We start from the raw sequence: 16,351 nt of genomic DNA on the forward strand, positions 1-16,351 counted from the left end.
TCAGCTCAGGTAATGATCTCAGGGTCCTGGGATCAAGCCCCGCATAACAGTTCTCTGCTCAGCGGGGAGCCTGCTTCCCCTTCTCTCTCTGCCTGCCTCTCTGCCTGCTTGTGAACTGTCTGTAAAGTAAGTTTATAAAATAAGTAAATAAAATCTTAAAACGAATAAAGGTAGGATAAATGTTTCTTTCCTTTTATTTACCAATTTTCAAAATGAGACCCTAGTATGCTCCAAAGATGACCAATGAAGTTTTTAAAAATTTGTTTAATACTTATAAACTCACTGGGGCCCCTGGGTGGCACAATAGGTGAGGCATCCAACTCTTGATTTTGGCTCAGGTCATGATCTCAGCATCGTGAGATTGAGCCCCATGTCAGGCTCCTGGCTCAGGACAGAGTCTACTTGAGATTCTCTCTTTCCCTCTTCTTCTGCCCCCTCCCTGCTCACTTGTGAGCGCTCACTCTATCTCTCTCTCTCAAATAAACACTTAGGATAAAAAAAAAATTATGAACTCACTGATATAAACTTACTTGATATACTCAATTATAATTACTCATATTATTGCTTGAATTTTCTTATTTGGGGGCACAACAAAAAGCTACTTCTGGTGGCTAATAAACCTTTTACCATGACCTCTGTAGTTTTTGTTTTCTGGCACAGTAAGAGTTCAGGCTTATTTTGGGCACAATCTGGGCTTAACGGTGCTCAAGACAAAGACACCTACTATCACCATCCAATTAAAGGTACAGTGTAGTAAAGAAAAAGAAAAAAAATGACTAAGGATGAAAAGTCAGAGCATTGCCAATGCTTACAGACAACAGTACTGCTTATGCGGAAGCAATGGAGTCTACAGAGACTCTCAGAACCAAAGGCAATAATGTTGCTAAGGAGATCAATATGCAAAAATGAACTATATTTCTGTATATCTAAATCCTAATTATTCAAGTTTTAAGAGTGTTATTTGCAATAGGAAGAAGAGCTCCAAGGAACCTACAAATTTCACCAAAGGTTTGTAAGACTTTATAGAGAACACTGGAAAAACTTTAAAGAACATAAGGAAGTGAAGTGCTACACTGTGCTGATGAAGGGAAGACTACTATGGACCGGTAACTGAGTTCAGCAGGCCAGGCTGGGACGGGAAAGAAATAGACAATGCAAGCCCAGCCTGGAAAAGGTCACCAGCCTACAAGTGCCATGGCAAAATGTGGATCCAGTGATGTCAAATCCTACTGATTTTCTAAGAAAAACTAAAAATCCAGATTTCCATGAGAAGCTCCTTGATTTTTATGTCAGCAGCAAATTCAAAAAATTTAACATTCTGTGCAAAACAAAACCCATCTGTGGAAGAATCTGGCCCCCCAAGCCACTATATTTTACCCCTGCAATCTACCCACTTTTTTAGATACTCAACTTTATTTCTGGGTCGTGTTTAAGCCAGACACACGAAAGGTTACAAACCCTACAGGAAATTTTATCACGGCTTTTGTTGTAAAAATACTGAGTTACAGTGCTTTACATTACTAAGAGACTCCTAGATAGAAAAGCCACATAAGAAAATTTATTTTAAGGGTGCCTGGCTGGTTCAGTTGGAAAAGCATGAAAATCCTGATCCTGGGGTTGTGAATTTGAGCCCCACACTGGGTGTAGAGATTACATAATACATAAATAAATGAAAACCTATTTTAGAATTCAGTGATTTTCTTGAAAAAAAAAAAAAAAAAAAAAAAAAGTTTGCCGTCCTTGAGGAAATGGTAAAGTCAGTAATATTTGAGTTTTTTACACACAAAACATAAACATTTAACATTTCCTCATTTAATTTACTAATCTTCATTATAACCCCATAGAGAAGTATGAAGATTGTTCCCATTTTAGAGATGAGAAAACTGAGAAAAGAAAGGTTAAGGATCCAGACACACCTGGGTTGCTTGGTCAGTTAAGTGTCTACCTTTGGCTTAGGTCACAATCCTAGCCGCCTAGGACCAAGTCCTACAGGGGGCTCCTTGCTCAGCTGAGAGTGGGAGCCTGCTTCTCCCTCTTCCTACAGCTCCCCCTGCTTGTGCACTCCCTCCCTCCTCTCTCTCTGACAAATAAATAAATAAAATCTTAAAAAAAAAAGGCGGGGGGGTTAAGGATCTTGCTCAAAATCACAGATAGTAAAGTAAGAAAGCCAGAATATACATCCAGGAATCCTGGTTCTGGTAGTCATCCTCTTAAACTCTGGTTATAACGACCACATAACTGAATTATTTTTCTTAGCTTACCTGCCTCACCAACAGCAAGTAGTACAGTGACTTTGGGTTCTGAATTCTTCCTTCTCTCAACTCTTATTTTCTACTATCTTTTTTTTTTTTTAAACAGATGCTGGTAATGAATGTCACCCCAAATCCTCTGTACAGTAAGTCAGGGCTAAAGTCCTTAGTTAATACACTTATTTATAGATTTAAACATATCCAAAGAATGAATCAGTTTTAGAGTTATACAAAGTTGAGTTCTAATCCTCTCCCTAATATTTGCTAGCCGTGTGAATTTAAACAAGTCCCTTAATCTCTGAATCTCAGTTTCCTTATCAGCAATATGAGGATATTACCTATCTTGTGGGTATTACTGTAAAATTTGAAAGACTTTCAAATGTGGCTCCTAGAAATTTTTAAATTATACATCTGGCTCATATTTTTATTTCTATTGAACAGCATCATGCTAGATACTGCAGTAAAAAGTAAAAAGAAACAGGTGAAATTAGTTTGAATAATAGATTTTATTTAACCCAATATATCTAAAATATCATTTCAACATATAATCAACACAAAATTATTAGATATTATACAACTTTCTTTTGTACTAAAGCTTCTAAATACAGTATGTAATTTACACTTAACAGCACATCTCAATTTGTATACTACATATCCATCAGAAATATTTTAACTATATTTAGATTTCATAAAATTTACAATTGATAAAGTAGATTCACATACCCAAGTTGTCGAAAACATTGAAAAGTTTTCCAGTAACTGCATCAAATACCCATCAAAAATTTACTTTCCTTGAATATTCGCCTCAGTTGAACTAGCCACATTTCAAGAGAACGGTGGCTACACATGTACTGGCTATCATAATGAACAGCACAAGTCTAACAAGTCTAATAAAATGCAATAAACGGTAGCTGTTTTACACATAATTAAATGAAAATGATACTGTGATTCATACATGCAAGTGAGAGAACCTAGATAAGAATCTTTTTATGGGTACATTATAAAGGAAATTCTGATGGGCAGGATACCAAATTACTGCTTGGATAGGGCCCTGACTTATTCAAGTAGAGGAAATAGAGTAAGGGACTTAAAGTTATGATTTCCTATCCCTATTCAGAAAAATCTTTTCTTTGGTACCAAAATTTTAGTACAGTTTCCTTAAATACTAACACTTTCCACCTAAGAATTAAATGTTTTATTAAATAATTAAATTCCAGAACACCCAAAAAAATGCCATCTAGTAAAGTTGGAAAGTGTATTTTATTCACATAGTAATGACTCTTAGAAATAGAGAGTACTCTTTCACAAAATGAAATATCATAGTGTTAAATCTAACATATGATTTTAAATTCAACAGTTGGTCTTTAAAAAAACTCCTTTAATTCTGTGATGATAACAATGGTTATTTCTGAGTATAGAGATTAAAAAGTCTCCCCACCTCCACCCCTAACTATCTTTTAAAGCGCAACATAATAGATTTCCGTAAATCTAACCTAAATGTGTCTACTTAGAATCAACCAACAAAAATATACAATCTATTTGCTTTATACTATGACATTCACTAAATGTATAACCACCTGGATCGCTTTTTGATGTGGTAAAAGCATATAACGTGTTTTACTCAGAGGAGAGTTTGCCTAGTACCTGGTTCTCCTTTCCTCTGATAGTAACACCTCAATTTTCCTTTGGGAAATTAATGCTCTCCCACTTTCAATCACGTATTTCTAGAGAAAGTGACCTCATTCCCAGCCCTAAGATAAGCATAAAACTAACCCCAAGTCAGTCTGATAGGATTCAATCCCATTACTGTTTTGTTTTAATTCAGAGGTGGGGAATCTCTTTTCACTGGACTTACTAGGCTGAACAAAAGATAAACATGTCCACCTTTCCAGGTAAATTAAATATATCAAAACATTAAAAATGGTTATCTTTGAATAATGGAAACATGGGTGGTATATTTCTCCTAATGTTGCACATTCTTTCAATTTTGTAGTCTTTTCCTTAAAAAGACTATTTAGCATGTAATACAATTCCTAAATTCAGTGAGATAAAATTTAATAGCATTAATAAGAATTAAAAAACAACCTGCTATACCCTTCTCTGTGACTCAATCCCCCTTAACATGTATAAACATGGAAAGAAGAAAGCAATTATCACCAAGAATACCCTTCTCAGAGCTTAAACTGGCTGTATCTAGTAATATGCATTTGTGTGTAGGAGAAAATCAGGAGGCAGACGTGCACAGTGGCAATAGCAATCAAGTAATGAGCTAATTACAACAAAATCCACAAATGCCATTATGTGGCAACCACTTAATTAACTCTTTTACTTAAAAACATCTGTTCTGAGTGGTCCTCCTTATATCATTGTGCATACAGAATAAAGCTAAGGAAACATTTAGCAAATATTTCTTAAATATTCATTACAGTCCAGCCCCTCTGACTGACCAATCACAACCTACTGGTTAATCCTTAAAGCAAGCTAGTTGCCACCATCAAAACATACTCTAATCCACATAATGAGAGATTCCCAATGGAAAGCACAACTGACAGCAATATCATATCATGCCTTTCCAGTCTACAACTTTCTCAATTCTACCTTTCAGTTCCACAATGATCAGACTACGTGACTATGAAAAGTATCCTGTCTTTCCTGACAGGAAAATACGGACCGACCCTCCCTGAGCTACTGTCATTCAAATAAGATACCCTTGCTAGATGTGGTCTCAGCCCAGCCTACCTGTCCAAAGTGAGCAGGGTAGCCCAGCATGTGCATATATAGTAATTTTGCCACATTCCGACACCGGTATGTATTGTCTTCTTCTCTAAAAGATGATCGGATTGCAGCACATTCTTTCTGGATCATTTCTCGTTCTTCGGCTTGGGTTCGGGCTGTCCGGATGGTCCGGATCAGCTCCCGCAATCTGATGGGGGCTGGCATCCTCTGGATATGAAAAGACATTAAATAAAAATGTTCACTTTTTTACTATCAAAACCATTCACACAACTTCCCACAAAAATTTCTTATTTTTAAGAATTCAAGATTTTCTAAGTCCAAGGATACAAAGCTTCAGCAAAGCTATTACATACAAACTCAACTCAGTAAATATCTGGAAAGAATACAAACAAAAGTGTTAAGTATTAAGTTAAGCAAGATAAGACACAGAATCTACCAATATCTAAAAATCCATCATTATTATCAAAGTATCTTAGGAAATCCAAATCTTTACTCCATCCTTAAAGTAATTAAGAAAAGGTCTATATGCCCAACCTTAAAGACAAATATTTTCTGCTCAACTGTTAACTCAGTATAACACAATAAATTATCAGATGAATACTGAATATGATCACAAAGTTCAACTCAACAAAATAGAGATTACAAGACCAATTATTAGATTTAAACACTTTTTCCAAGAAACAACAATCATCTCAGTACACTGGGTACTCTCTGGAAATTGTGATGAGGAAAAAATAATAAACCAATCTCAGAGGAGAAGACTACTAGAGTCATATCCTCGTATTTTTAAAATTGTAATAGTAACGGTAATAAAACCTGTAATAGCCAAAACAAGGAAAAAGAGAAAAAAGGGGGGGAGCACCTGGGTGACTCAGTTGTTAAGCATCTGCCTTCAGCTTGGTTCATGGTCCCAGGGTCCTAGGATCGACCCCCACATTGGGCTCCCTGCTTCTCCCTCCCTCTCCCTTTGCTGCTCCCCTGCTTGTGTTCCCTCTCTCACTGTGTCTCTTCCCGCTAAATAAATAAAATATTTTTTTAAAAAAATATTTTTAAAAGACAAAGTTGGAGAAATTGTACTACCTAATTTCAAGAAATATTATAAAGCTACAATAATTAGGACAATGAGGAGATGAATTTAAGTGCAGACTCAAGAGAATAATGGAGCAAAAGAAAAAGTTTGGGAATAGACTACATAAAAGTTCAACTGATTTTCAACAGAGACCAAGGTTAGTCAAGAGGAAAAAGGGTATTCCTTCAACAAATAGTGCTGGCACAATTAGATATCTGTACAGAGAAAAGAATTAACCTTGGATCCTAACCTCACATAATATACAAAAAATTAATTCAAAACAGATCACAGCCCTAATAATAAAGCCAAAACTAAAAATCTTCCATTAGAAAACATAGGAGGGGGGGGGGGGCGCCTGGATGGCTCAGTAGGTTAAGCCTCTGCCTTCCACTCAGGTCATGATCCCAGTATCCTGGGATCCAGCCCTACATCTGGCTCTCTGCTCAGCGGGGAAATCTGCTTCCCCTACCCCAGCTCTCTCTCTCTGCCTGCCTCTCTGCCTACTTGAGATCTCTGTCAAATAATTAAAATCTTTTAAAAAAAAGAAAACATAGGAGGAAATCTTTGGGAACTTAGGTTAAGCACCGATGTTCTATATAACAAGCACAAAATACGAAAGAAATAATAAATCTGACTTGATAAAAAGTTAGAACTTTTGCTTTTCAAAAGATGCAAATAAGGCAAGCCACAAAGAAAAAAATAAAATTCCGATCTTACAAAGGACATGTATTCAAAATACATAATTTTACAACTCAATAAGACATCTTATTTAAAAATGAGTAAAAGATTTGAATAGACACTTCTCAAAGAAGATATATAAATGGACATAAACACATGAAAAGCATGCTTAACATCATTAGTCAGCAGGGAAATGCAAATTAAACTAGAAGATATCACCCTACACCATCAGAATGGCTAAAATTTAAAAGACTAGCCATACCATGTGTTGACAGTGATGTAAAACTTTTTTCCTCATTTGTTTTAATTATGTTCAGTTAGCCAGCATATATAGATAGGTTTTGATGTAGCGTTCAGCAATTCATTATTTACATATAACACCAGTGCTCAAATTTCACATGGAATGCAAAATGGAATGGTTCAACTACTCTGGAAAACAGTTTGTCAATTTTTTGTAAAATTAAATATATATTTAGTATAGGATTCAGCAAATCCACTCAGTATTTACCAAAAAGCAATGAAAATATATGTTCTCACCAAGACTTGTACACAAATGTTCACAGAAGCTTCATTTGTAATTACTAAAAACTAGAAACAACTCAAACGTCCATAAACTGGTGAATAATAAGGGTATACCCACATAAATGAATACTTTTCAGAATAAAACAGAACCAACACAACATGGAAGAGACAGAAATGTTTATGATGGGTCTATATACATCTCAAAATTCACTGAACACCTAAAACAAATGCATTTTTGTTGTATGTATTTATACCTCAACAGTGTTAAGAAAAATGATTTAAAAAATTAGATTAAAATATCATTACTATCATCTTCAGTACATACAATACTGTGGGATCATTAAGCCAGTAAGTCTCAAAATTGTTCTAATCACACAAACCAGGAAGATATCCCAGTCCCATTAGTTCACTACAGCATCACTCCTCAAGGCAGGGATAGTATATTGGCAATTTTTTTGAAAAGTTCTCTAGGTACTGGTATGTTCCTCCCTATGGCCCTCTTAAAATCACACATACTAAATTGTATAACGCTACCTGTACAATATTTTGTTACTTCTTAATAGAAATACCGTGGACCTAGTGTTTCAAGGTTCGTACATTCACTATCTTCATTTTTTCATTTGTTCTAATCCATTTGAAGGGCAGAGATCATTATCCCTGCTTTGCCCATGAAGAAACTTCACCTCAGAGCAATTACGCAACTTCAGATTACCAAGTGGTAAGGGACAGAGCTAGCACATGAACTCCAAGAAATAGAACTCCAAGGCTCGAGTTTTCAGTACTTCAAAAATGTACTTCAAAAATTATCTTTAGAGGGCGCCTGGGTGGCTCAGTGGGTTAAGCCGCTGCCTTCGGCTCAGGTCATGATCTCGGGGTCCTGGGATCGAGTCCCACATCGGGCTCTCTGCTCAGCAGGGTGCCTGCTTCCTCCTCTCTCTCTGCCTGCCTCTCTGCCTACTTGTGATCTCTCTCTGTCAAATAAATAAAATCTTTAAAAAAAAAAAAAAATTATCTTTAGAGGGGCGCCTGGGTGGCTCAGTGGGTTAGGCCACTGCCTTCGGCTCGGGTCATGATCTCAGAGTCCTGGGATCGAGTCCCGCATCGGGCTCTCTGTTCAGCAGAGAGCCTGCTTCCCTCTCTCTCTCTCAGCCTGCCTCTCCATCTACTTGTGATTTCTCTCTGTCAAATAAATAAATAAAATCTTTAAAAAAAAAAAAATTATCTTTAGAGATAAAATTATGTGACTGCTATGATTTGTTTCAAAATACTCCAGGGGAAAAAGTACTGAGGAGGGAAAAAATGAAACAAATTGGGCAAAACACTGATTACTTCTGAGGACATATGATGACTACATGAAATTACATTCTGTTATTCTCTATTTTTATGTATATTCAAAATTTTCACAATCAAAAGCTATTTAAAAGTCAAAAAGGTTCAATAAACAAAACATTTAAGTCCTAAAATATTTCATAAATAGCTCATTCGGTTAAACATCCAACTTGGTTTTGGCTCAGGTCCTGACCTCATGGCTCCTGATCACGATCCAGCCCTGGGTCAAGACTCTGTGCTTAGCATGAGTCTGCTTGGGTATTCTTCTCCCTCTGCCCCTTACCCTGCTCATGCACGGGCATGCTCTCTCTCTCTCTCTCTCATAAATAAATACATCTTTGGAAAAAAAAAAAATCTTATTTGGGGAGCCTGGCTGGCTTGGTGGGAGGATCATGCAACTGGAGATCTCAGGGTTGTGAGTCTGAGCCCCACAATGGGTGTAAGATTACCTAAAAAAAGATTAAAAAAAAAAAAAAAAAGAATCTTATTTATTATTAGCCCAAATTTGGTGTGTGAAGAACAAAACAAGATTATGGAACTTAAAAAAAAAAAAGAAAATCAAGGTCAATTAACTGTTAATTAACAATTAACTGAAAAATAACTTTTCTCTATGAAGGCCTGAATGATTCTATAAAGCAAACAAGACTATTAGAGAAAGCCCAAATCTATTTCCAAAACACTTAGGCCAACAGCAGGGTAAAAAAAATCATGAGTTTAAGCCTGCTGAGAGAAAAAAGTTACCTGGAGCAATTTCTCAGCTCAGCCAGAGGATCACAGACAGACAGTTTATGCCACTAGCTTTTTATGGAGGAAATTGAGGTTCCAGGCTGTTAATTACCTTGCACAAGGTCAAAGAATTAATTACTAGCCTGACTCACATCTTGTGATTCCCCCAATCAGCACTCTTTCTCTAGCACCAGGCTATCTCTAGAGAAAAGCAGTATTTTTTTTTCCCTTGGCTGTGACAACTTACTTCTCCTTATTTCTTTTTTTTTAATCACAAGAAATTCTCTTAGACATGAATGAAAAAGTTAATTTACAGAATAAAGAATTTAGTGTATTTCAAAATACAGTCTAAGTTCAAAACTAAACAAAAAGTTCTAGTTCCAGGGAAGATGAAGTAAACACGCTTCATGGAGACCTCTGTCTCTCCCTCTGACCATAACTATAAATCCTGGATAAATACGCATACCATACCCAAGGACTCTGAAAAGTAAATGACAGCAGATTTGAGAAAGAGAGCAGAATCTGAAGTTCTTTCAAAATGCCAAGAAGTTGTCATTTTTCCTCCAGTACTGCCCAGCCTAGATCCAATGGCAACCCAAAACCCAGAAGTGTTCACTAAGTACAGAGAAGGAGCTCTAAGAAAAACCCTCTCATTTTGGTCCAGGAAGCAGGAAAAGAAGGATGGGAGAAATTTCACTTTGGCTTATACCCCAATTACAGAGACTTCAATATGGCCCCTAAGTAAATGATAAAATTACGGAGTATCAGCAAAGACACGAAAGACCTGAATGCCATCATCAACTGACTGGCTCTAACCAACAGTAATGGAACACCTCAACCAACAATGGCAGAATATACATTTTTCTCAAGTGCACACAGAACACTCACCAAAATAGAACATGTCCTGGGTCATTTAAAAAAAAAAAAGTTAATAAATTAAATGAATGGGAATCATATAAAATAAAGTACAGTCTCTGACCACTAACAGAATTAAACTAGAAATCAATAACGGAAAGCTAACTGGAAAATCCTCCATGGACTTGGAAACTAATACATTCCCAAATAATTCGTTGGTGAAGGAGGAAATAGCAAGGGACATTAGCAAATATATGGAACTGAACAAAAATATAAACACGTGTTAAAATCTGTGGTATACACCTAGATAGTGCTTAATGGAAAATGAACAGGATTAAATTCGTCTCTGTCAGAACAGAAGAAACATCTCAAGCAATCGGTCTACTTAAGAAACTAGGAAAAGAAAAATAAAGCTAAGAGAAGTAGGAAAAAATCAAATAATAAAAAATAGAAATCAATGAAATTAAAAACAGAAATTAGGTCAAGTCAACAGCACCAAAAAAGCCAGTTCTTTGAGAAGACTAATAAACCTGATAAACCTATACAGGGGGCCTGGGGGGCTCAGTGGGTTAGGCCTACCTTCGCCTCAGGTCATGATCTCAGGGTCCTGGGATAGAGCCCTGCCTCGGGCTTTCTGCTCAGCAGGGAGCCTGCTTCCCCACCCCCACCTTGCCTACTTGTGAACTGTCAAATAAATAAATACAATCTTAAAAAAACAAAAAACAAAAAGAAACCTGATAAACCTAGGGCTAGAAGATAAAAGAGAAGTAACACAAATTATCAGTGTCAGTAATGAAAGGGGATATCACCACAACCATTAAAAAGATAATTAGGAATAATTAGGTGATACTATGGTATCAAAACACACACAATTGGACATTCATATGGAAAAAAACTGAACTTCAACCTAAATCTCATACCTTACACTATTAACTCAAAATGGATCACAGATCTAAATGTAAAACAAAACATACAACTATAAAAAACTGTTAGAAGACAGAGAAAATCTTTATGACTTGGGGTTAGACATTATACCAAAGTCAAACCCATAAAAGAAAAAAAATTAAAAACTGGATTTATAAAAAATTACAGACTTTTGTGCTATGAAAAACATTGTTAAGAAAATGAAAAGACCAGTTACAGACTGGATATGCAAATCCAACAAAGGACTTGTAACCAGACTATAAAAGTAACCAGACTATAAAAAGGAACTCTCAAAACACCGCAGTCAAACCCATTTTTTTTTTCCCCAAACCCAATTTTTAAAAATGGGCATTAGGGGGCGCCTGGGTGGCTCAGTGGGCTAAAGCCTCTGCCTTCAGCTCGGGTCTGATCCCAGAGTCCTGGGATCAAGCCCCGCATCCGGCTCTGCTCAGCAGGGAGCCTGCTTCCTCCTCTCTCTCTGCCTGCCTCTCTGCCTCCTTGTGATTTGTCAAATAAACAAATAAATCTTTAAAACAAAATAAAATAAAAAAAATAAAAATGGGCATTAAGTTTTGAGAATCTTGAATTCAGAAAGCAACAGGATCAAAGTCTTCAATCAAGAAAATAAAACAAAGTTTAACACTTCAGGACCCATTAACTACAGTTGACAGAGAAAACAGTATCATAAATGATATCATTTATATCCATTTCAAAGGAGGCAGGGAGAATGTAAAAAAATATGGAATCATGGGGCGCCTGGGTGGCTCAGTGGGTTAAAGCCTCTGCCTTCAGCTCAGGTCATGATCCCAGGGTCCTGGGATCAATCATCCCCACCACCCCATCAGCCTCTCTGCTCAGCAGAGAGCCTCCTTCCCTCCATCTCTCTCTCTCTGCCTGCTTCTCTGCCTACTTGTGATCTCTGTCTGTCAAATAAATAAACAAAATCTTAAAAAAAAAATACGGAATCAGAAGTTAGCTTCATGCATCTCTTCTTTTTGCCTCCTTATTCAATTTGTCACACTATCCCATAGATGACCTAAGAAATAGGGAAACACGTTATACCAAAAAGTTGCCAACCACTCATTCAACAAATATTTGCTGAGCCTTCTCTATGTCAGGCATTGAGATAAATGCTGGCAACAGCCAAGGTCATGATCTCTAACCTTAAGAACTCAAAAGTCTACTGAGAAAAACAGATTTTTACAATTCCAGCAATATAAAAAATCAGCAAGATCTCTTTTGGCTGACCAGTGACAGATAGAAAATTATAATTATGGTAAGCTAAAGTGTGTCATGGCCAAACTAATTCAATATATTTAGAATATTTTTCTTTTGCAAAATAAGTGCCCTCTTGATTAAACCAACAACTCCAAAATTCCATGCAGAAAGGGATCTACAGCACAGTACCAGTCCACAATTTTTCATCCAAAATCTTTAAGAACAAAGCTTAGAATTTTCTGAATTTTAGAAAGGTAATGCAGTGCATATATTACAGGTCCTTACTCGCCCAGTACGTCTGGGACAGCAGTTCCATTATCAAACAATATTTCTGCAGCAACATATATAAATATTCACACCAAATGAGAAAAAATAAATACTACAGCCTCCTGTCTGGTCACATCAGATTTTAACACTAGAAGAATTAAGAAGAACCCTTGTGTTTTTGTTTTTGTTTTTAATTTCAGAATCCAATGACCCTAATCATTGTTTAAAATGATGACCATGGAGTGCAATCACCTGAGTTTGAATCCCAGTTCTACCACTTGCCAACTGTGTGTCCTGAGCAAATGACTTAACATCCCAGAGCTTTCATTTCCTCATCCGTAAAATGGGGAGAGTACCCACCTCAAAGGACTGTTACAAGAATTAAATGAGAATACATTTAAAATCCTTAGCACAGTGCCAGACACATAGTATGCACTAAACAAATGCTGGATGTAATGGCTGATTATATACACTATCCTTGAATAAATTAATTCTGAGCAAAAATAAGGTAGAGAAAGATATAGTGCTAGTATTTTATAAAGATTTAAAATGTATAAAAGAACCTATTCTTTAGAGATACAAAACTGCAGTAAGAATAAGAACATGCACATGAAACATAGACCAAAAAGTGGCACATCTGGAAACGGGAATATGATGAGGAATAGAGTAACACACAGGAGGCTTCAATTATACTGGTGTTTTATTTGAGAGTAGGTAGTGGTAAATGAATATTTATCCTTATCCTCCAAATATTTTATGTCCGAAATGTTTCGTATTAGAAGATTAAATTCAGAGGCGCCTGGGGTTGCTCAGTCGGTTAAGTGTCTGCCTTCAGCTCAGGTCATGATCCAGTCCTGGGTCCTGAGACCCAGGTTCCTGGGATCCAGTCCCACATCCAGCTCCTTGCTCAGCAGAGAACCTGCTTCTCCCTCTGCCTGATGCTCCCCCTGCTTGTGCATGCACGCTCACTTGCTCCTCCCTCTCCAACAAATAATTAAATAAAAATCTTTTAAAAATAAAATAAATAAAAGAGAGAGGGAAGCAGGCTCTCCGCTGAGCAGAGAGCCCGATGCGGAACTCGATCCCAGGACTCCGAGATCATGACCCGAGCCGAAGGCAGCGGCTCAACCCACTGAGCCACCCAGGCACCCCACTTTTTAAGAATTTTTACTTGCCTTTCAAAATACTCAAAACCACAAGATTCCTTAAAATACAGTAGTTTAAACATCTATTACTAGTAATAACGACGAACTATCCTGTTTTTAAAAATAAAGGATGAATATGGTGTATAGTGATGACTCAGCTAAACAGGACATAACTCAAAACACATCTTATAATCTCATGGAGCAATACAGAGAGTATCACATCAATATAGTAGAACATCTACTTTATTCTATTTGCAGGCTCTAATTTACAAATTAGAAAACTAGAGAGGAAACAGAGGAGAGTGGGAACCAGGAGACAGAGGCTGTTTAAGGGAAGAACACTGATGGTCGCCCAAGTGTCATCTAACAGTAAGGGAAGAAACAGCAGCAGCAGCAGCAGCAAACGCAAACAAAACCTGTATTTAGCAGAAACAAGTATCCAAACATCACAGCAGCAAGATTAATAAACTCCACCGATTTGCTATACAAACTGTGCCTACAGGTAACAATACTGTATTATACAACTGCAAATTTGTCAAGAGTAGAAATTGGCTTGCATTCTTACCATAATTTTTAAAAAGTTTGTGCCCTTTAAATAATAGATTTTTATCCTATAAAAATTTTCCATGATTAATCAAAAGGAAAAGATCTATCCCTTGCAAATCTCTGCCTTTGGGTTCCGTAAGAATTACCTTAATTTATCATTTTTTTACAAATCCAAAATTAAAGTCTTTATCTTAAATACACACACACAACATAGTAATCTGAGCCTATTGGTATACTGGCAAAAAGCATTCAAGTCCCCCTAAAGTCTTAAGAGTATTAAATAACAAAGAGTACTGTAATTGGTTTTTATAGTAAGACCCTAATTTATCAAGAAATGGTAATAATAACATCAACATTTAGCATTTAATGCAGAGGACAGAAAAACCTTAATATAAAATTTTATCCTAACATCAAATTATATAGATTAAATATGTACATTAGTGCATTTATGTGTATTATGAAATTTATAATTCAATCCATAATGCATTTATAATCCAATTACAGACATTAAATATTGATATGCCTCAATAAAGCTGTTTTTTTGAAACTAAGATGACAATCATACGAAAAAAATTATACCTGTGGAACAATTTCTAAAAATTATATAGTATAGTTCAGACACTGTCTGTTCTTATTAATTTAACGACTTGGCCCATCCAAGACTGAGAAAGATACGTGAAGTCTACCACTACAGGGGTGCCTGAGTGGTTCAGTCAGTTAAACACCTTCCTTCAGCTCTAGCCATGGTCCTGGGATCAAGCCTCTCATCAGGCTCTCTGCTCAGCATGGAGACTGCTTTGCCCTCTCCCTCTTGCCCCATCCCCACCCGGCTCGCAATTTCTCTCAAATAAATAAATAAATAGAATCTTTTTTTTTTTTTTTAATTAAGGGGTTTGTGGGTGGCTCAGGCACTTATGTGTGGGATTTTGTCTTGGGTCATGATCTCAGAGTCCTGGGTTGAGCCCTGCACTGGGCTCCCTGCTCAGTGGGGATTCCGTTTGTCCCTCTTCCTCTGCCCCTTCCCTTCCCCCTGCCATGTTCTCCACCTCTCCCTCTCTAGTAAGTAAATAAAATCTTTAAAAAAAAAAAAAAAAGTTTATGGGGCACCATAGTGGCTCAGTCAGTTAAGTGGCTGCCTTCAGCTCAGGTTATGATCCCAGGGTCCTAGGATCGAGTCCCACATCAGGCTCCTGTTCAGTGGGGAGCCTGTTTCTCCCTTCCCTCTGCCAACCCCCTTGCTTGTCCTTTCTAGGACAAGCAAATAAATTTTTTAAAAAGAATTTTAATTAAAAAACAGAGTCTGGGTGCCTGCATAGCTCAGTTTAAGTGACTGCCTTCGGCTCAGGTCATAATCCCAGAGTCCTGGATCAAGTCCCGCATCGTGCTCCCAGTTCCGCAGGGAGTCTGCTTCTCTCCTGTCATGCTCTCTCTCGCACTCTCTGTCAAATAAATAAATAAAATCTTTGGGGGAAAAAAAAAACATAAAGTCTACCACTATAATTGTTTTTGTCCATTACATTTAGTATTTTTTTAAAGATTTTATTTATTTGACAGAAAGAGAGAGAGAGCACAAATAGGCAGATCAGCAGTCAGAGGGAGAGGGAGAAACAGACCCCCCACCAAGCAGGGAGACAGATGCAGGACTCGATCCCAGGACCATGGCATCACAACCTGAGCGGAAGGTAGCCGCCCAACTGACTGAGCCCTACATTTAGTAATTCAATAGTTGTATTCAATGCCTATGTGTCCATCTGCTTTGTATTTACATAGTTGGTACATTTAGTAAAAATAAAATGTCCTTTTTTGTCCTAAAATACTTACTAGGGCAAAGATGGGAAAGGAACACAGAAAAATTAAAATTCTAACTTGTTAAAATATAAAGATCGTGGATAAATGTATTTATTTCATTAATGGCTATTTGTTAAATAACATTGAGGAGTTCCTGGGTGGCTCAGTCAGTTACGCGTTCAACTTTCTTCTTCTTTTTTTAAAAGATTTTATTTGAGAGAGAGAGAGAGAGACAGCAAGCGAGCACAGCAGGGGGAGCAGCAGAGAGAAAGGGAGAAGCAGACTCCCTACTAAGCAGG

The 16,351-nt window shown here is 37.0% G+C and overlaps 1 protein-coding gene across 1 annotated transcript in view; it reads right to left on the bottom strand.

Annotated features, from left to right (window-relative positions):
* Nucleotides 1-16,351, bottom strand: part of AP1G1 (adaptor related protein complex 1 subunit gamma 1) — a 78,983-nt gene that overhangs the window by 49,842 nt on the left and 12,790 nt on the right. The window contains exon 2 of the mRNA XM_059150706.1: nucleotides 4,989-5,192. Within this exon, the coding sequence (XP_059006689.1) occupies nucleotides 4,989-5,189 (201 nt within the window). The 5' untranslated portion in view covers nucleotides 5,190-5,192. The remainder of the gene's footprint in view (nucleotides 1-4,988; nucleotides 5,193-16,351) is intronic.

This window comes from Mustela lutreola, chromosome 16, assembly GCF_030435805.1.
Source record: "Mustela lutreola isolate mMusLut2 chromosome 16, mMusLut2.pri, whole genome shotgun sequence".
Classification (NCBI taxonomy): Eukaryota; Metazoa; Chordata; class Mammalia; order Carnivora; family Mustelidae; genus Mustela; species Mustela lutreola.